The following is a 20475-nucleotide window of genomic DNA, read 5'->3' as shown; positions in this document are numbered from 1 at the left end:
GGAAAATTCCCTTTGATTAAAATCCTATAATTCTGATGAAATATTAATAACTTACCTTTGACTCTGTTTAAAATTTGTAATAATCTCCTTTGACCGGTCGCTCTTCAAGGACACAGAGCTGGCTCCAGATTCTGATCCAGGTCCAGGTCCAGGTCTAGGTCCAGGTCCAGGTCCAGGTCCAGGTCCCTCCAGTCTGTCCTCTCTCTGGTCCATGCTGCTGAAACACTAATCATTCATGTTGTAAACAGATCAGCTGATCCTCCACTGATTGGCTCTTATTCATCAGCTGCTGTACTTCTACTATCCGTCCACTAGATGGAGCCATGGAGGACACACATGATGCGTTCACTGACACTGAGACTTTCAACAAACTCAGGTCCATCATGATCAACGTATATATTTTATACTATCTTCCAGTTCATAGACTTTCTATATTTTATACAGACATTAAATATCTTGTATATATTTTTAGACACATTCTTCATATACTAGTAAACCTTCTGTTCATTTATTCCTTTTGTATTCTGTCTTGTAACATGTTGTGGTGTCTTGTCAGCAGATATGTAGCACAGTGGGACCAGGAGAAACACAATCTCACACTAATATGTTTTCATTCATATACTGAGGAGGTGACAAGAAACACCACTTGAGTCTTTAATAGATTTACCTTCTAGATAGAAAACTCTAGATATCAGACATAGATTTACATATGAACACAACATATCTCATGTCCACTCCATGTTTTAAACTCTTCTATATTCTAGATAGAAATGTGTCTATCATGTAGAAAGCGTCTCTATGTTGAACTGGAGTAAAAGTACTTAGTTACTTTCAGCGCTTCCCGTTAGAAAAGCAGATCAAACTTCTAGAGACAGATTTCAAATCAAAGACTGTGTCATGGATGGAAATAATCAAATAAGTTGAAATCATATTTAGGAAGCAGGTCTGGCGCTGATCACGCAGAGACTAGAAATGGAGGATCAGTTTCATACTAGTCCTCCTCCAGACTCTGGACTTTCAGCTCTGACTCAGATTAACGTGAATTTATGGAGCTGCAGATTTCTGCTGCTTCTGTTGGAGCTGAGCTGCTGACATCTGATGTTAACCAAGAAAACATTCAAAACTGCTTCATTACCTTCAGACGGAGTTTGACACGGAGAGAAAGAGAAACTAAACTGAAACCAGGAAACAGCCTGAGAGGAGGAGTCAACACAAATGTTTCCTGTTTTCAGGCCAAGAGGAAAGGTGGAGCAGAGAGGGAGAGGATTAAAAAGGTAAAAGCACTGGCCACAGATGCAGCAAAGTGCTGTAAAATAACTGACATGTTTGTCAGTAAGGGAGCAGGTAAGACATTGCAACACTAGTGGTGACAACAGACCATCCAGCACGACTAGCTTAAAGAGGAGCTTAGCTGATGGGCTGAAACCAACTTCACTAAACTAATGTTGAAAGTTGTAACAAAGGATGTTGCAGATTTTAGTACATGGTTAACTAACATAGACACAAGATAATACATGATATGAATATTGAAATCCTTTTATTAGATTATTTCCTTTAACCTTTATTTTACAGGTAAAATCACATTGAGATGAAAAACATTTGTTGTTGGACCTGAAGCAGCAGTTGATGTGAGGAAACCCACCAACATCTCAGAACTGAAGTGGTTCTGTTCTGAGGAACAAGCTGCTGTAGACCACTGATCAGCTGTTACCAGAAACATTTAGTGACAAGGAGGTCACAGCAGATACTGGACACAAGGAGGACATGATATGTAACATTGGCTCATTTTACTGAACAAACAAGTCTAATATTTCTGTTTCTTGTCTTTGATTGGGTTCTCTTTGTCGACTTTCAGGATGTTTTGAGTCATTCTGATGCAGAAATGTTGAAAACGGTGAAGGACACAAAAACCCTGCAGCTCTGAACTTTGTAGAATTGTTTTCTGAGCTCAGACTGTGACGGTAAAAGTCTGATCTTTGCTCCAATCCTCCAGAGAACGGAGCCTCTCAGGTCGCTGAGGAGGAAGGTAAGAGATTCAGAGAGAGGTTGATGACTTCAGTCAGCTTTAAAAAGCAGCAGATTGACTATTAACAATGGACACAGCTTCATAGAACAAGGTGTAGAGTGAAGCATCATGGAGTCTGCCTGGGCAGAGAGAGAGTGTGGCATTCAGTCCATTTCTTCCTCACACCCCCTACATGACTTCCTGAAGGAGCATTAAAGATGAACATTGTTTATCAGCTTCAAGTTGGTGGGGATCACATTCATCAGACATTCCAGCTCTTAAACCTTTAAGACTTGTTCATTTAGGAGATTGAACTCCAGGTGTCATGTAGTGTGTTTGTCCTTTCTTTATTATTCCAGTCCAGTGTTTCACTGCCTGTGTTGTACCTCCAGAGATTAGACACTGTCTTTTACTTGGTCATCTTGGTGGAAGATGTAGACTCGGCTGCTGGTCTCCGTTGATGATGTGAGATGGTTCAGACGTGGTGCTTTTCTCTGTAGCTGTCCCTTGGAATCACTGAATGAGGCGGAGAGTCACGTACTGGTGCTTAAATGGCTTTTATTATCCAGCACCATGAAAACTAGAAAGAAGAAATACAAGAAAGGAAAAAACAATGAGTTCATGTACAAGCAAGTTGAACCAAAACTACAAACAAAACCTTTGAACAAACTCCCATTTGATTTCAGTCAAATCTTTTCTGTCCAATCATCAGACTTCAACTAGTTGATATAAAACACATTTATTCATTTCCATCCATTTAACTATAGGAGAGGTGATTGTTAAAATTCAACCAAACATTTCATCATCATACACGAGGGAATAAGCACTACGTACTAGAGATGTTATGCTCCAAGCAGACGCTCGACACAGTGTGGAGCTTTCAAAGCACAAGTATCACCACCAGATGTTTGGATGCCTGGCTTCATCAGTCCAAACATCACGTGACTCCCCAAATGAAGCTTCATCACGTCACACGCGTATCGGCCGTCATCAGCCACGTGTCACTCCAGGTTTGAATGCAGGGCGGGATTGTCAAACTCACAATGATTAGAAATGGACACGGTCCCTCAGATGGTTGTGGGTTTTTGAGAGGAGGAGAGTTTTTCATCCGTTACGTAGTTTCATTGATTTAGAACCAGGGAGAGTGAAGTTTAAGGTTTTAGTAGAACATTAGATGAACTTGGCACATAGGCATTCACACACTATACATTGATTTACATACCTGTATACATATTGATTTAGTTAGTTCATTAGTCAGTTGTGAAGGTGTGAGTGTAAAGCCAGTGTGAGAGCATTAAGTGTTTGTGTGATAGTCTGAGTGTTTGACAGTGAGGAAAGGAGAGATAGGGAGAATGGAGGAGAGGCCCCTAAAAGAAGCAGATCTTATGTGTGGGAGCACTTTGACATTATTACCCCAACAAAGGTCAAGTGTCTGATCTGTGCTCCAGAGCTGGCCTTTAATAACAACACCTCTTCAATGCTGAGGCACCTGCACTCAAGACACCCTGAGACTACACCCAATCCAGCTGCTCCTGCTGCTCCTGCTGCTCCTGGAGGAACTGGACATGGTTAGCCTCTGGCAACTAGCATGGATATGTATTAAAGAGACAGAGCAAGATTAAAATGGAAAAGATACAAAACAACAATAATACATTTGAAAAAGTTCTGTGTCAATAACTATTTCCATTTTCTGCTTTAAAGGGCGACAAGCTGAACTGGATGAGGCCTTGGTAGACATGATGGTGCAGGACTGCCAGCCATTTTCTGTGCTTGAGGATAAAGGCTTTAAAGCATTTGTTAACAAGCTTGAGCCGACATATGTCCTGCCCACAAGACAAGCATTGAGAGACATGGTGGAGACAAAGTAGAAAGAAGCCAAGGAGAAAGCTGGAGCAGAGCTGGAGAAGACTGTGGCAGTCAGCTGGACAGCAGACATGTGGACATCTGGAAATATGGACGCCTTCCTCGGGGTCACCTGTCATTATAGAAATGAGGAAGTGAAAGTGTCATGTGTTCTGTTAGGTGTCACTAAAGTCCCTCAGTCCCACACAGCTGAAAACCTAAAGAACGCCAAAGAACTCTGAACTGACGAATGGAGCTTTAAAAACAAGATCCACTGTCTGCTCACTGACAATGAGGCAAATATGGAGGCTAGTGCTAGGCTTCTTAGACTACACAACATACCTTGTTCTGGGCACAGTTTAAATCTGGAGGCAACAGCAGAACTAGCAGAGATCTGGATGTGAGCCAGAAAAGTTGTTTGTTTCTTCAAAACCAGCACAAGGGCCAAGGAGAAACTGACAGAGGTTCAGGAACAAGTTGAAAAAGCAGCTCATCAGCTGATTGAAGAGGTTGAAACCAGGTGGAATTCCACTTTCCTCATGTTCCAACGTCTACATGAGCAGCGTGAGCCAGTGGGAGCAGCACTTGCATCACTAACAACAGATGTGGTGCCACTAAGCTGTGTGGACTACGAGGCTGTGGCTGAATGCCTTGAGGTTCTGGGGCCGCTGTCTCTGGCTACTACTGAGCTTTCAGTAGAGAAGAAGGTGTCAGCATCCAAGCTCATACCCATCATTCCTATCAAGTCCACATCCCTACTCCATCCATGCTCACAGCTACTGACACTAAATCTGCTGCACTTTTTATTGGCAAGGTGCAGTGTGGAAAACATTCAGGTCCTGTCAACGGCAACTGTTGTTGAGCCAAGGTTCAAAACAATAACATTTGGCAACCAGACCAATGCACAGGAGGCAGTTACCAGAGTCACAGCAGAATGTGCAGGACTGAGGAGATCAGAACATGTCCCACCCTCAACATCACAGCTAATAGCTTTCTCTTTATTTGATCATTGCTTGTATATATGCTCTATCAAACAACTGGATGGATTTCCATTTGTTTTACAGTCCACAACAGAGGACGTCCCTGGTCCCTCAACACAAGAGGCTGACCCTGACAACCTGTGGGAACGTCTGGACTGCTGAGTTGCTTGGTTGCATTAGTCTGTAGAAAAACCTTCTTTGAGACAAAAACACATACAATGGATTTCACCTTCTTCTGTTCAGATTTCTTGCAGCTGCAACTCAGAGTCCAAAATGCTACGGCAGAAGCAACAGTGGAGGTTCAGTGGTATTTGTCTGAGTCCTACCTCTCCAGAGGAGAAGAGCCTTTAAAATACTGGCACTCTAGGGCGGCAGTTGATCCAAATCTTTACAAGCTTAACAAAGAAGATTTTCATATGCCTGCAACTTGTGTGCCGTGTGAAAGGGCCTTCTCCAAAGCTAGAGAGGTGATAACCAAGAAGAGGAACAGACTAAAGCCTAACTCAGCTCAAATGATCTGGTTTTTAAATCCTCTTCCCAGTTTCACAAGCATTTAGTACAACTACTGTCATCACAGTCCCTAGATGCACAAGCATTTCACTTTTTTATTTTGGAAATATATTTTTGTATTTCTATCAATCTTATAAAAGCATATATCTAAAACATACAGTATTACATGATGCCAAACTCATACAAGTATATTATTATTTTCTCTAAAAGAAAAACAATCAATCATTTCTAGATGTCCTTGATCATTTAGAAGGTTGGATCAGACATTTCAGAGAAAAGAGGAAGGATTCATTCCAGGAACTACATTGATGGACAGTGTTAGCTCCATGCTAAATGCTAATCCATCATCCACTCTACTGTCCACTGTTTACATCCGTGTCAGCTGGAGCTGTTGTGCAGCACGTCTTGAAACACACCTGAGAAATAGGCCAGAGTGACGAGGCGTGACAGCTCTTTCATTTGTTGAGACCTGATTTAATTCCAGTCCAGGAGAGACAGGAGACGCGTCCACCATTCACTGCTCATAGATACAGCAAACCATGACCAGGAAGTAACTGGGACACCTGTCTGACCTCTGACCTTTTCTAGATGTCAGAGGAACTCAGAACTACTTGTGCTCTTTGGTTTTAGTTGTTGTTCTTCTAAGAAGTGCATCGTTGTCTAGGATTGAAAGCCAGCCTCTTCTTTAGCTCCCAGCATCCACACTAACTAACTAACTCCAGAGGAAACACACCACGTCTACAAGACATGTCCTTTTAGAAATGAAATGTCATTTATCTGGCTACTTTCTAGCAGAGATGACGCTATAAATAAATAGAAGAACTCAGTGTTTGTTAATATGACTCATGATGTTAATGAAGCAGCTGTGGCTGATAACCAAGCACAGACATCTATTAAAGTACAGCACTGTTACTGCTGACATCTGTGCATCTCTGCATCCTGGGCAGCATACGACTGTCTGCTGGCGTGGAGACCTTCCTCCCTCTCTGATGCATACTCCTCCTCATCCTCCTCTTCCTCCTCCTCCTCCTCCTCCTCCTCCTCCTCCTCCTCCTCCTCCTCATCCTCCTCCTCTTCATCCATGCCTCTCTGGCGTTGCAAGGTGCTACGAGGCTGCAAATAAAAAAGTTGGAGACCTTATCCTCAACAAGCATTCTCATTCTGTCACCATAGCAACCAGGACATTTAGGCCTCACCCCCCTGGCTTTGTCGGGGTGCAGGCCGTGTTGGTGTCTGTGGCTCTGGCCGGTGCTCGTGGCCAGCGTTGACCTGAGGTGTTGTGGTCTAGGGGAGGCCAGGTGAGGACTGAGGTGGTGGTTTATAACGGGAGAGGTGTGGCTGCTCACAGGACTGTCCAGAGGTCCAGACAGAGAGTCGGACATCTTGATCCGACTGCTGAACAGCTGAGGAGACAGAGACAGAGGTTCAAGCTTTTCAGTGTCCTCCACTCACTAACAAGAGCTGAATCACTCAGACACCTGGACCTGCACAGAGTAGAGAGACTCAAAGAGACGAGGCGTCCCTCAGAGACTGAAGGAGCTGCTGATGGCTGTCAGTACAAGTCAAGACTCAAGACTCACGTGGTGTTTATTGTCACTTCCTCAATATGTTCAGTTCCACAGTTGAGCGTGTAGTGACGGGGGCATTTGTGAGTGTTTTGCATCATTTTAAACTGACATCATGCTTTAATGAACAGTTTCAGAGAGTGGCTGACTCAGGTACCTCCAGATCCTTTTGACAGTTTATTGCCTCCAGGTTGTAGCACGTGTGTGAATAAACCTCCAGGGCTTTAGCATGGAAGATCATCTCCACCGTGATGAAGTCTGTGAAAACCTTCTGCAGAGACAAACACAACTTTTTCTCTGTTAGTCCCAAATAGAAATAAATAAATAGTAGAGCCATGTGTGACGTGTGAGGCTGACTTTGATATGGTCCAGTTTCTGTCTCTGGAAGTCTGTGATGTTCTCCTCCAGTAGCCTGACGCTGCGCTGAGCGTTGTTGAAAGCCTTCTGAGCGTTGACCTCTGCCTGTCAGTGAGCGGAGAACATGAAGGAACAAACCTCCTCGTCTGCAGGAGCTGCATTCACCAGACAACCAGGAAGTCATTACATTACCTGAGACTGAAAGGTGTGGTCAAGAAAACAGAAAGTGTAATTATATTAGTAGCAAACATGTAAAGATAACAGAGAGTACACCATGTCATAAATATCCCCTGTCAGGCAGCATGAGTATGACATTATAGCGCCACCATGTGTTTGTTTTCTTGTTTCTAATCTGTGACCGGAGCCAGATCTCTAATAAACGTCTGTCAGGATACTATGCTCTGACGGTCCGCTGGGTTCTTCACACGGATGTTCTCCAGCTTCTGTAACTCCTTCAGTTCTCTGTTCAGGTCAGTGTTGAACTTCTTTAGATCAGTCTAAATGATAAAAACACTGTCAGCTCATTAAAAGAAACACATGCACAGTAAAAACAGCAGCTTAGAGCACACAGTGAAACGTCAAGTCTCCCTTTCTAGCAGCAGGAAATAAATAAAAGAAACACAAGGTGCAAGAGAAATCTGTTCAATTAAAAGCTAAACATGTGATTTAGAGAGTGCTGAGTGCATCTGTGGCTCTGGACACTTTCTAAACTCTGGCTTGAAGCTGTTTGTCTCTGCATAAGGTTTTAATCCTGGTCACAGTGATTGTCTAACACAGTCAAGACCATGGACGTGTTGTGTGGTTGTTTTCAGTTCATCTGTTAATGATGACATGTGGTGGACAGGTAGATCACTCTTCTCTTCACCTGAATCATCTCTGAACTCATTCTTCATGGCTGCAGTGCTGACTTCACATAAACTAGTACATAGATCCTGTTCACATGTTCAGCTAGTGTCACTAGTGTCTGAGCAGGGAGACATTAACTGAGTGTTTAATTGTATTTCTGTTGATTTATTTGACTGAATCACAGTTTAAAAGTGGAAAAATGTTCCAGAAGAAGAACTAGGAATGAGCTGCTTTATGTCTGTTTCTCCTGGTTCATCATCTTCTAACATGAAGAAACCAGGAAGTGATGAATGTACAGGACTGCTGGAGACGATGAGACAGTTTGTCCAGAGTGTCCACTAACCACCTGTTTCTTTTAAACCTGGCTCATTATTATTAATGATAGTTTCTTAACTCACCCTTTTATTCTTGACAATGTCTCCGTAGGCTTTTAAAGGAGCAACCACTCTGGTCTCCAGTCTCTCTACCTGCAACAACAAACCACTCCTCTTAGCAACAGTCCCACAGGCCATGCATATTCTAACCAGAGTCCCCTGACCTGAGCCTGCCGGTAGTCCTGCACCATGGCCAGGTCTTCAGCCAGGTTTTTCAGGCCCGTCTGGAGCTCACGGTCCTCTGTGCCGGAGAAGTGGAAGAGCTGAGCGACCAGCAGGTCGGCCGTGTCTCTGAGCTTGGCTGTTTTCCTGGTGTAGGAGGCCAGCAGAGAGCAGATCTCCCCCAGGTACCTCTCTTCACCTGGACGTCCCTGCTGGGACACGTGGAGTCTTTAAAGATGGCTGGAGGAAGCACCTCTCTGTTCTAACCTGGAAAAGAAAAGCCTTACCTGGAGAAGAGGCTGTTCATGTCTGAGCTGCCTCCCTCGCTCTGCTCTCACTTGTGAGAGGAAACACCAGACTGTTGCCACGGTAACGCCAACAACAGATAGTGGGAGGGCCTGAGAGGGAGGTGCTGCTCTCTGCCACTAGGTGGTGACAGAGTGTTAGCCACCAATAGTCTCTGTTTCCATAACATGTCAAAGACTAAGAGGAGTGGTGCATATTACAAGGATGTTTCTACCGTCTGTCAGTTCACTCTTTATACTGAAAGAATAATAGAATAATAGAATAATAGAAACCAAGGCCTCCTCTCTGCTGCTCTCTGGATTATTTCATGAATTAACGGTGTTTAAAGCAGAGTCATTAGAGTCTGATGGTGCAGCAGCATCAACCTCCACCCTTCCCTCCACACACACTGACAAATAATTTGTTAAAAGCACTCATGACAAAAAGTGAACTCTTAGGTTTACTTTCTTTAGGCTGCTTTTTCACATATTACTATTTTCTTCTGCTCTCATGCAGAAATAATTAGTGTGTGTCAGTGGGGGTTCATTTACGTGGGTGTACGTGGACGTGAAAGACAAACATCTTGTAAATGTCAACTCTCTGCACCAGTCTTTCAACAGCGACGTACCAGATGTACTATACTCCCACCCTCTACTATCATTTAACAGAGAGACCGTGTTCTTTCTCCAGTTCATACATACCATCATGTTTTAAACTGAACAAACCATCTGATTAAATGTAAACTACATGCATCTGCACATTTGTCTTGTTGTCTTTCCTTTTAGATTTAGTTGTTTTTCATCACATCTCTCCCTTCAGTGCGACTTCCTTCAGATTTTCAGTAAATTCAGTCCCTGGCTGCATCTATAACATCTATATCATTCAATTATCAGCAAGTGATTTCAGGTTGACGGCAAAAACTCTGCAACATCTTTAACTTTCTCAGTTTCTCTCTTCAGGGTGATGGCAGCTATCTCCAGGTAGGACTATGAAGTGTCTGTATAGAAAACCCAGCAGAGATGTGGGAGGACTAGAGCATATCTGATATATTCTAGGAGAGACTGAGGCTGGACCATCCTTATCCCAGACACAGAGCAATCAGCAATGTTGACAGAATTTGACCGTTACGTCCCATCTGAAGAGACGGCTGCAGAGCAATGAGACCTGTCTGTGTCTAATTAGCTGCAGTCCATATGTATTTATATGAATATGAGACGAGATTAGGTCGATTGAAGCAACATCTTCATTCCCCGTGTATCTTATGTGAAAATATCCAGATCCTTATGTTTTTAACTTGGCAAAGAAAAAGAGAGAAGGGAGGGGATGCACACGTGAAGCCCTGTCATATCTGGTGAACATTAAACTTAAAGTTCAGCTCTAAACTGTTGAGAGCTAGAGCTTCTTTTTTATCTGCAACCACTCAGACATCAGGTCATTCCACACAGGAGACACGACAAAGCTTCTTCATCCAGGATTCTTCATATACATCTTTTATTTTGCCAATCTCTTCAATACTTGCATGAGGAACACACAGTGAAAAGCCCCTTTCAGTCATAAAGAGTCCAGTAAGCTCCAAAAAGGCCCAGCAGCATGGGCTATTCACAGGATACAGCATGTAAACATCAGCAGCCTCATCACTAAAGCATACAAACACCAACAGAGCTGTTCAAGGGAAGGTGAAGAAAGATTCAAATACAGAAATAATTACATATCAGACTGTAGATCTTTATTAAAATCACCTTTGTTGAGTCTTTTTTTAGCAAAAGTGTTTGAAAGAAATATAAAACAGAACATGACTCAACATTAACAACTACGTATGTGCATCTTCAGATGCTTCATTTCTTTTCTTTTCTATTAAATAATAGACTTGTATGAGTTTGACATCATATAATACTGGATGTTTTAAATATATGCTTTTAGAAGATTGATAGAAATACAAACATATATTTACTAAACAGGTGAAATGCTTGTGCTTTTTTTTTTCTCATTAATAAAACGCTAAAATCGGGGACATTTTCGGGGACAGCTTTGTCCGGGGACAGGTCATCCAAAATGGGGACTGTCCCCGTAAATCGGGATCTGGTCTCCCTACACCCCTATACTTAGCAGCTACTTCCAGGTTTTCACATCTCCTGTTAGCCAGCATTTAACGTTAGGAAAACGGACAGTCAGAAGGCCTTTGAGACAGAGAGGGACAAATGTGGACCTTCAGAGGACATTTTAGTCCCTGCGTCTATGTTAACTAGCCAGGCAATGCTGTCAGCAACTTTTAGCTAACATTAGCTACCTAACAGTTAGCATTAGCAAAATCATTTTCATCCAGCAACACAAAACCCGTCAATAAAACGTAACTTTACGAGGCACAAGAGATCGTCTCTAAAGCACATCTTTGGTCATGTTAACCTGTTATTGTTTTAGATTTAAGTTTGATATCTGACAGCAAGCAAACGTCATTTTCTAGATAAGGTCAATGCTAGCTAACGCAATTTAGTAGCTCGGTTTATTCAGTTTGACCAAAAGGCTGCATAGAATATATAAAACCAGAAAAATAAATCAACTTTCCAGCTCAATCAAATAATAAATGAACTTCCCTCTGAATCTCTGGGCCTCCTCCTCTGTCAACCTTAGTCCGGCTTCCTCCAGCTTTTGAAGGAGCTCCTCCGTGGAGAGCTCCATCTTTGACTTTGAGCGCCAACTGCTGCTGACTGTCGACGGTTGAGACCTGCCGTTGGTGCGCATGCGTACGCAGCTGCATAAGGAGCGCGCGTGTGTGCGCCATTCTGGGTCATGGAGGCCCTTCATCATCATGACTCAACGTTATCTCAAGGATACAGTTTAGAAATTAGGCTTTTTACTGTAAAATCTTAATATTTTTTTCTTTAATATTAGTGATGTGTGATTACACTGATTTCTTTCTGATTCACTTAAAAGTGCATACCAATAGGCTACAATACCTATATGTTGTATAAAAGCTTTATGTGTGAAGATAATAGAAATAGTTATACTTAATTATTCATAAATATTTTTGTGTCACTTGTAATATTAAGTTTAGTCCTACTTTATCACCTACATTTTTAAATCACTGCTGTGTTCTCTGAGGAACATATTGGAAACTTGGGATTAAGAATAAGAGCGTAAATGAACTGAATTTCCCAAATCTGATGCACAAACCATACCATCCCCCAACTGTATCAGTCACACACAGCCTCACATTGTCATTGTGCCCCTGTTTGTGGAAAAAATGGTACAGATGTGGACCCTTGATCATTTTGGAACAAAAATGCACCCTTTTGACCCAAAAAGGGTACATTTAAGTTCCACGAGGAACAACTTGGAACTTGTGAGGGTACGTCCTCAGCAGATGTACCTTAGAGAACAAAAATGAACCTCAGTCGCTTTAGTCTGCTCCTCTTCTATGTATGTATACAGGGATGGAAATCAATGTATAGTGTGTGAATGCCTATGTGCGGATGCAAGTTCATCTAATGTTATACTAATTTAATTCAATTCAGTTTTATTTCTATAGCGTCAATAACAAAACAAATGGTCTCAAGACGCTTTACAAAACCAGACCTGAAACCTCCAGAGCAGCCTGAAGGAGACGGTGGCAGGAAAAACTCCCTTTAACAGGAAGAAACCTGGAGCAGAACCAGAACCAGAACCAGAAGCAGCTCATATGGAGGAACCATCTGCCTGAGGCCAGCCGGGTACAGACAGAAGAAAGACACACAGCAGTAAACATTGTCTACAGTAATAGAAGAGAATAGCATGACTAGTAGTAGATATCATCCTGTAGCCACATTTCAGTCAAACTAAATAGATCAATCTGATGATCAGTTATCAGATCATTCACTAAAAGAGATTTAGATGAGAGACATCTGACATTTAAAAGACCACATTTCATTTTCCTCTTCTTCTGTTCTACCAGTGAACTTGTTCTGATTTGTATCAGGTTCCAATGAGTAACTCCTCTGTTGTTGTTCTTTGGTTTAAATAATCTGGGAGCAGACAGAACATCTAGAGTTTAGAGAGTTTAGGGTGTGAGACAGTCCTAGAGAAGCAGCAGAGAAGTGTGGAAGACTACAACTCCTCCTCCTGGTCTGAACTCTGGGTTGTCATGGTTACGGGTGGTGGTGGGGGGTTAATAAAATGGTCCATATTCCTAGAGATGAGAGCAGCAGCCGCTAAAGTGGGGTGGATGCCATCTCTCCTAATCAGACCAGGCTTTCCCCAGAAAGTGTTCCAGTTGTCAGTGAAGGCCACGTGGTTTGCTGGACACCACCTAGATAACCAGAGATGGAATGACCACGTGAGACTAAACATGTCCTCATTGGTCAGATTGGTCTAATCTGACCTTAAACTTCACTCTCCCTCCTTCTAAATCAATGAAACTACGTAACGGAGGCAAAACTCTCCTCCTCTCAAAAAGCCACAACCATCTGAGGGACTGTCCCCATTTATAATCATGGTGAGTTTAACAATCCCGTGACACGTCACTGATGACGGCCGATACGCATGTGACGTCATCAAGCTTCATCTGGGGAGTCATGTGATCTTTCAGCTGATGAAGCATCCAAACATCTTGTCGCGATACTTCTTTGAACGCTCGACACTGTTTCCAGCGTCTGCTTCCATCATAACATCTCTACTGTGAACTAAAGGACAGATTTAAAGTTCAACTTTAGTTTCTGTGAGATTGTCAGTGAATGAATGTAATTAGCTAGCGTCTAGCTACAACAATACTCCAACGTTAGCTCTGTGGGAGGAGCTTGATTTCCAATAATAAAGAAGTTCAGTGTATAATTCAACATGTCTCAGTAACTGGTGGAGGTAGAGCAGAGCAGCATTAACCAATCAGCAGTGAGTCTAGAGGGAGAGTGGGCGGGGCATCAATAACATGGATCCACTCTCAGACAGAACTGATCTGACTCTGGATCAGAAGTCACCAGATGGCGCCGCATGTAGCCCTGGGACACTAGCATCAGTTTGACCAATGAGAGGAAGTGGAGACGTGTGCTCCATGTTTTCTACAGTCTATGGATTCAAGCCCTAACTGGGACTACTGCCACCGTCATAGTTCAGCCATGAACCGTGCATCAGCTGCAGTACAACGTCATCTTGTTTGGATCTACAGTGAAGCTGCTTCTTCATGCTGGAACTTGTCCTAGTGTTTCACGTCTTGTCCCAACAATCAAACTTCACTTCATCCCAAGCAGCTGGGCGGCGCCACAACATCATTAGAGGAGGATTTGGTTTGAATGGAAGGACGTCAGGAAACATTTAGTTATTTATTCTTTGTTCATTTAAAAATCATTTACAGTTTAAAAATAACAAGAGGCAAACATAACAATATAATGTGCAGAGCAGGAAGAGGCTTAGACCCAAGGGGGGTTACTGGAAGCTTCCAGCTTCATAATCTACGGTGGCCTGGAGGTGCCAACCAACATTACAACATGTCAAACACTTTTACAGCTGGAGGCACATTTACATTTTAGAAAACATTTCTACATATCATAAAACACAATGACATCACCATAAGACATTTACAAGTCCTGAACCAGATTTACAACCATCAACCATCAACCAGGAAGAGAATGGACCAACTCTGGGCTTGAACAGGAAGTGATGACGGGAGCAGCCAATAGGAGCTGCTGTTGTCATGGTGACACTTGTCCACTGCCATCATTGAGTCCATCAGCACCTGGTCTGCTGCAGCCTCTGCTGAGGACAAGAGCGGACTCTCTGCAGAGAAGGTGATTGGCTGCAGTCTGACGTCTCTAGACCAGCTGGACGCTTCCAGGACTCTGAAGCAGCTAAGATTGTGTCTGATCCCTCTCACCCTGGACACAGACTATTTAACAGACGGCTGAGATCCATCGAGTCCAGGACCACTCACATGGTCAACAGTTGTATGAACAAACATACTTGACAATAAAGTCTTTTCTGATTCAGACACAGCTCATCCTCTCACCTCACACACCGTCCTGTTCACTGTGACCACCTCCACCTGTAGAGAGGAGGAGAAAGAAGAGAGGAGGTGATGACTCTGCTCATGGTTACTAAATGTAATGCTGGTTCTGTGATGTGCAGGCTTCAGTCAGACTGATCTCAGAGCTGTGATCAGTTGTTGATCAGATCTGATGAATGACCACCACTGTCTCTATACATCTTGGAAGGCTGTCAGCTGGAATCCAGCTTTATTTCCTGGACACATCAACACAACAACAACAGTCGTCTTCACATCAACTCAAACACATGATCACAACAAGCTTCTGGCTCATCTGATTGGTTGACTGTTGTCTCTCTCTCTCTGTCTTTCTGTCCAATCATGAAGCCTGTCTCCATTCTCCTCTCACAGCTTCACTGAGAAGCTGCAGGTTTACAGGAAACACTGGATCTTTGATACTAACTGTGTTTAGGACAATACTGATGAAAGCAGCATGGACTGACTGGAACCCTCTACTCACTCCAGAGTCTCCAGTTTATAGTCTGGACTCTCCTTAAGATCAAGAAGCTGCTTCACATCTGAATCCTTCAGGTTGTTTCCTCTCAGGTCCAGATGTTTCAGATGGGAGGGGTTGGACTTCAGAGCTGAGACCAGAGAATCACAGCTGATCTCTGACAAACTGCACCACCTCAATCTGAATAAAGAATAAAAGATGTAGATTAAATGATGAATAATTCAATCAGATGTGTTCAGGTTTTAAATGTGCAGCTCAACATTACTGCAGCGTTTCCCAAACTTTTTTGGCTGTGCCCCCCCTTCTATGTCCCAACCAGGTTGACACCCCCCCAATCCCCCACACCTTTAAAAACACAACCATCTTTTTTATAGCCATATTAAAGGCAGCATGTTTAATCTGCTCAAATGACCGGAACACACATAGAACAAAATAATCAGCATCACAACAATGAGCTCTCACATTTGAATTAAAGTCAAACACTAACATTTTCAATAGAATGGAACAAATTTAGCACAAGCTTCCACTTTAAAGAGCAAAGAGGATGATGACAGGCTCAGGATCAGAGGCAGAAAGCAGATCAGTTGGAGGAAATGTTAGAAGATTTTCAGACGCCTTCAACTAAAATTGCAGCAACTTTAAATGAGCGTGGAGCTAACACAACCCGTCATCATAGCACAGCGGTTATGGAGATAAAATGACAACGCCAGTCATTTGAATGAAACTGTAATAAAGTTCCACACGAGCCACAACATCAATAACAAAGAGCATAGGCTCAGGAAGAGATAAAACAAGAGGATCCATGTGAGGATGTTAAAGAGCAGAGCAGGTGGCTCAGCTTGGTGTGCACCAGTAACGTACGCTGAGGTTGGTGGCTCAGATTTACTGTAGTGTGACTATCAGGACTAAGTTAGTCACTGAGAGGAGAAAGTGGAGCTCTGTCTGACACGCTGAGTCCAAGGAGGAAACATGAAACCATTACTGCTATTTAAGGGCCTTTATTTTGATCCCTCTGATAACACATACTTCTTGTTATATTATTATGCAGATGGACTTGCAGGACTAAACTATGATGAACAATAGCTTAAGAGGTCAACAGTAAAATCCCTCCCCTACCTCCCCCTCTCTCTGTATCAGACAGAACAGATTGACAGGTAGGTGCAGGTGATATTCATGAGGCAATCATTCAACCCCAGTCACACCCACTGCCCCTGGTGACCAGCGTCATTTAAACTCCAACTCTTCTCTCCTCCTCTGAACTCCTCCTCCATTGTCAGCTATTCTCCAGTTTCAAACTCCCGTCTGCTTCAGAAATCACAGACCTCATCCAGAAATCCAAGCCCTCCACGTGTCAGCTAGACCCCCTCCCCACAACTCTGGTCAGATCCTGCCTCTCCTCTCTGCCCCCCCTCATTACTGCCATCATCCACTCCTCACTTACCACTGGAATTGTTCCTCCACTCTTCAAAGTTGCAGCTGTCCCCCCTATACTGAACAAACCTGCTTCAGATCCTAACCACTACAACAAGCTCCGCCCCATCTCTAACCTACCTTTCATTTCCTGAATCCTTCAACAAACTGTTGCCACTCAGCTTCACTCCCACCTATCTCACACCTGCCTGTATGAACCATTCCAGTCTGGTTTCAGCCCCCACCACAGCACAGAACCTGCTCTCTTAAAGATCACTAATGACCTCCTCATGGCAGCTGATTCTGGTTTCCTCACCATCCTCCTCCTCCTTGATCTGACTGCAGCCTTTGACACCATCTCTCACTCTATCCTCCTCAACAGATCATCCTCCATTGGCATCTCTCACACCCCCCTAGACTGGTTTCACTCATATCTCTCAGGCCGTACCCACTTCATTCAACTCAAGTCCTTCAGATCCCAGCCCTCTCCCGTTACTTCAGGTGTGCCCCAGGGCTCTGTCCTGGGGCCCCTCCTCTTCATCACTTAGCTCCTCCCCCTTGGTAATATCTTCTGCAGATTCAATATTCACTTCCACCGCTTCGTGGATGACACCCAGCTCTACCTATCCACCAAACCAACTCCCTTCCTCCCTCCCTCCCTCCCTCCTCCCTCATCACCTGTTTATCTGAAATAAAATCCTGGTTCACCTCAAACTTCCTAAAACTAAACCGTGATAAAACTGAACTCCTCCTCATGGAACTAAATCCACACTTTCCAAAGCTGACAGTTTTTCCCTCCTCCCAATCAACAGTTCCTTAGTCTCCCCCTCCCTCCCCCCAGGTTAAGAGTCTGGGTGTCATCCTTGACAGCTCATTATCATTTCATTCTCACATCAGTAACGTTACCTGGTCCCCCCCCCCCCCCCCCCCCGTTCACAGCCTTGTCACCTCCTGCATTGATCACTGTAACTCTCTCCTCTTCAGCCTCCCTCACAAATCCCTCCATCAGCTTCAAATGGTCCAGAATTCAGCCGCTCACATCGTCACCAAAACCCCTTCATTTCACCACATCACCCCGTACTACAGCATCTCCACTGGCTCCCAGTCACATTCAGGATTGACTTCCAGATCCTTCTCCACACCTTCAAGGCCATCCATAACCTGGCCCCTCCTTCTCTGTGGGACGTCCCCCTCCCTCTCCCTCAGATCCTCCTCCTCTATCCACCTCTCTGTGCCCTCGGCCCGCCTCACTACCAACTCTGGAGCTCACTCCCACCAGACATCCGTCACATTGACTCTTTCCCTCTCTTCAAATCCAGACTCCAAACTCACCTGTTCCAGAAGCTTCTTCACTGTCATTGCTCTGTTCCATTTTATTAGCTCTTGTTGTTTCTTTCTTTCTGTGTCTTATTGTTTTTGTTCAGTGTCCTTGTGTGTCTTGAAAGGCGCTTAGAAATAAAATGTATTCTTGTTATTATTATTATTATTATTCTTATTGTAAAGCCATGAGCTTCTAGAAGATGACCTACTATAATCTATGGTTTTTATATCATACTATACTAGGATGGTTTTCTCTTTCCTCCTTTACATTTCAAACTAATAACTAATATAGAATGTTGTTTCTGAAGACATAGACACAGATTGCACATTATTATTGGACAACATTAATAGAGAACGTACAACATTGAACATATGTGTAGCGCCCTTAGCTTGACTAGAACAAACACACTACTGACAACTACACTCTTTCTAGGTTCACAAAGATGGACTCCTAAATTAGTCACATGAGAGAACATCAAGTTGAACGTTGACAATTTATTGATTCACAAAAGATGATTTTTGATGAAAGTGGATGAAAAATAAGAAAAGACTAAAGAATATAGAGTCTTTCTAAAAACACAAGGAAAATAAAAGGTGAAATAAAAATGTCCCTTCTCCTTTATTAGAAGCCCAACTGTAGAAAGTTGGTGACCTCTGACCTCTGCTCACTATGACCCTCAGCATCCTCTGACCTCTGACCTCTGCTCACTATGACCCTCAGCATCCTCTGACCTCTGACCTCTGCTCACTATGACCCTCAGCATCCTCTGACCTCTGACCTCTGCTCACTATGACCCTCAGCATCCTCTGACCTCTGACCTCTGCTCTGTCATGTTACGTGTCCTGACACTTTGTGGCTGAGTTGCTGTCGTTCCCAATCTCTTCCACTTGGTTCTAATCCCACTGACAGTTGACTGTGGAACATTTAGCAACGACTGGACTTGTTGCTCAGGTGTCGTCCTATCACAGCACCACGCTGGAATCCACTGAGCTCCTGAGAGCGACCCATTCTTTCACTAATGTTTGTAGAAGCAGTCTGAATGCCTAGCTGCTGGATTTATACACCTGTCAAACACCTGAACTCAATTATCTGGATGGGTGAGTGTGTACTTTAGGCCATATAGTGTACATCTACAGTACAAGTACTTTTACCATGACAACATTGGTTAATACACAGGATTAGATGTTACAATCCCTTTAGCCAAGATCCCAGGCCAAACATATGTAGAGGCCCTGTCCAACTGAGAAACTCTAACAAACCTCCAGTCATGAGATCTGACCATGAACCTACAATCTACATGAACTAAGTCAATGAGTGCTGGCTTGTATGGCCTGCTCAGCAGCTAACCTGTCACAACCTGGCCTGTCACAATCATCAATCAATCAGTTCATCACCCGGCCTCCATATGTTGCCATGTGCATACGTGTTTGTTTTCCTCGTCTCTCTCTACCAAACAGGCTGGATGACAAGAGGGTTCACTCTGTGCATCGGTCTCAGCACCTGGACGCGTTGGTTCCACAGATAATGAACGGAGTGAACCCTCCTGTCAGTCATCCAGTCTTTGTCTCAGTGGGGGGAGGCGGGGCCACTAGCATCCACAGAGAGAGAGCAGCAGGTGAGCCTGGTGAGGAGCAGAGAGTAAGGTAACACCAGTAGAAACATGGAGGAATAAAAGAGATGATTTAAAAGAAGAACGCTGGCACAGCCCCAGTGTGGGAACATCTGGGATTTAAACCCAATCAACAAGGTGAGTCCATCAACACGGACGAGCCAGTACGTCGTGTTTGTTTGAAAGTAGCGGCGACGGAAAAAAGCTGATAGGAGCAACTTGTACGCACCTGAAACACAAGCATCCAGTCCAGTTTTCCAGCTGAGAATAAAAAGCTGCAGCTCTAGATTCAGAGGAGCCTTCACCCCGACAGTCAACACTCACTGAGACGTTTGGTCGACAACGTGAACAGAAACCAAACACAGTCAAATGGTGTGTGCTCACAGAGAGTGGAGTTCACTACATTACGTTGGTTTGATTCATTTAGGAGATTTAAAAGTTCTTGACATTCCAGTTACAATGTTAAATACTCCTGAGAAATAAAAGTTTAGTACTTCTGAAAGGGTGTACTTGCATTATTATGATATTATCATTACATTAGTGAAACAATGGTCTCAGAATAATGTTGACAATAATATGGTTTATCAGCAATAAACTGTGGGACAATATATCGTCCAGCAAAATGTGTAGTGGTGACAGGCCTAGCTAGCAAGCAGCATGAAGACATCAGATGCCTGGCCTAGTCAACAGCAGTATGCAGCATGTCATTGGGCTTTTCAAGTGGGCACCTCCCTTCACCCATGTTTGG

At 43.5% G+C, this 20475-nt stretch overlaps 2 protein-coding genes across 2 annotated transcripts in view; both read right to left on the bottom strand.

The window, feature by feature from the left end:
• Window positions 1-4718, bottom strand: part of LOC311509917 (protein NLRC3-like) — a 32440-nt gene extending 27722 nt beyond the window's left edge. The window contains exons 1-2 of the mRNA XM_084575366.1: window positions 1136-4718; window positions 56-225 (exon numbers count right to left, since the gene is read on the bottom strand). Coding sequence (XP_084431492.1) covers window positions 56-213 — 158 coding nt within the window. The 5' untranslated portion in view covers window positions 214-225; window positions 1136-4718. The remainder of the gene's footprint in view (window positions 1-55; window positions 226-1135) is intronic.
• A 784-nt stretch (window positions 4719-5502) lies between these two features.
• Window positions 5503-18156, bottom strand: LOC311509905 (CBY1-interacting BAR domain-containing protein 2-like; the record flags this gene model as incomplete). Its single annotated transcript, XM_084575345.1, has 9 exons — window positions 5503-6450; window positions 6534-6740; window positions 7060-7173; window positions 7260-7369; window positions 7452-7457; window positions 7651-7756; window positions 8504-8572; window positions 8644-8853; window positions 18130-18156. 9 exons carry the CDS (start codon window positions 18154-18156, stop codon window positions 6247-6249), a joined length of 1053 nt encoding a protein of 350 aa, XP_084431471.1. The 3' UTR covers window positions 5503-6246.
• Between the last annotated feature and the right edge of the window lie 2319 nt (window positions 18157-20475).

This window comes from Chelon labrosus (genome assembly GCF_963514085.1).
Source record: "Chelon labrosus genome assembly, contig: SCAFFOLD_31, whole genome shotgun sequence".
NCBI lineage: Eukaryota > Metazoa > Chordata > Actinopteri > Mugiliformes > Mugilidae > Chelon > Chelon labrosus.
This window is presented reverse-complemented; position numbering and strand designations above follow the sequence as displayed.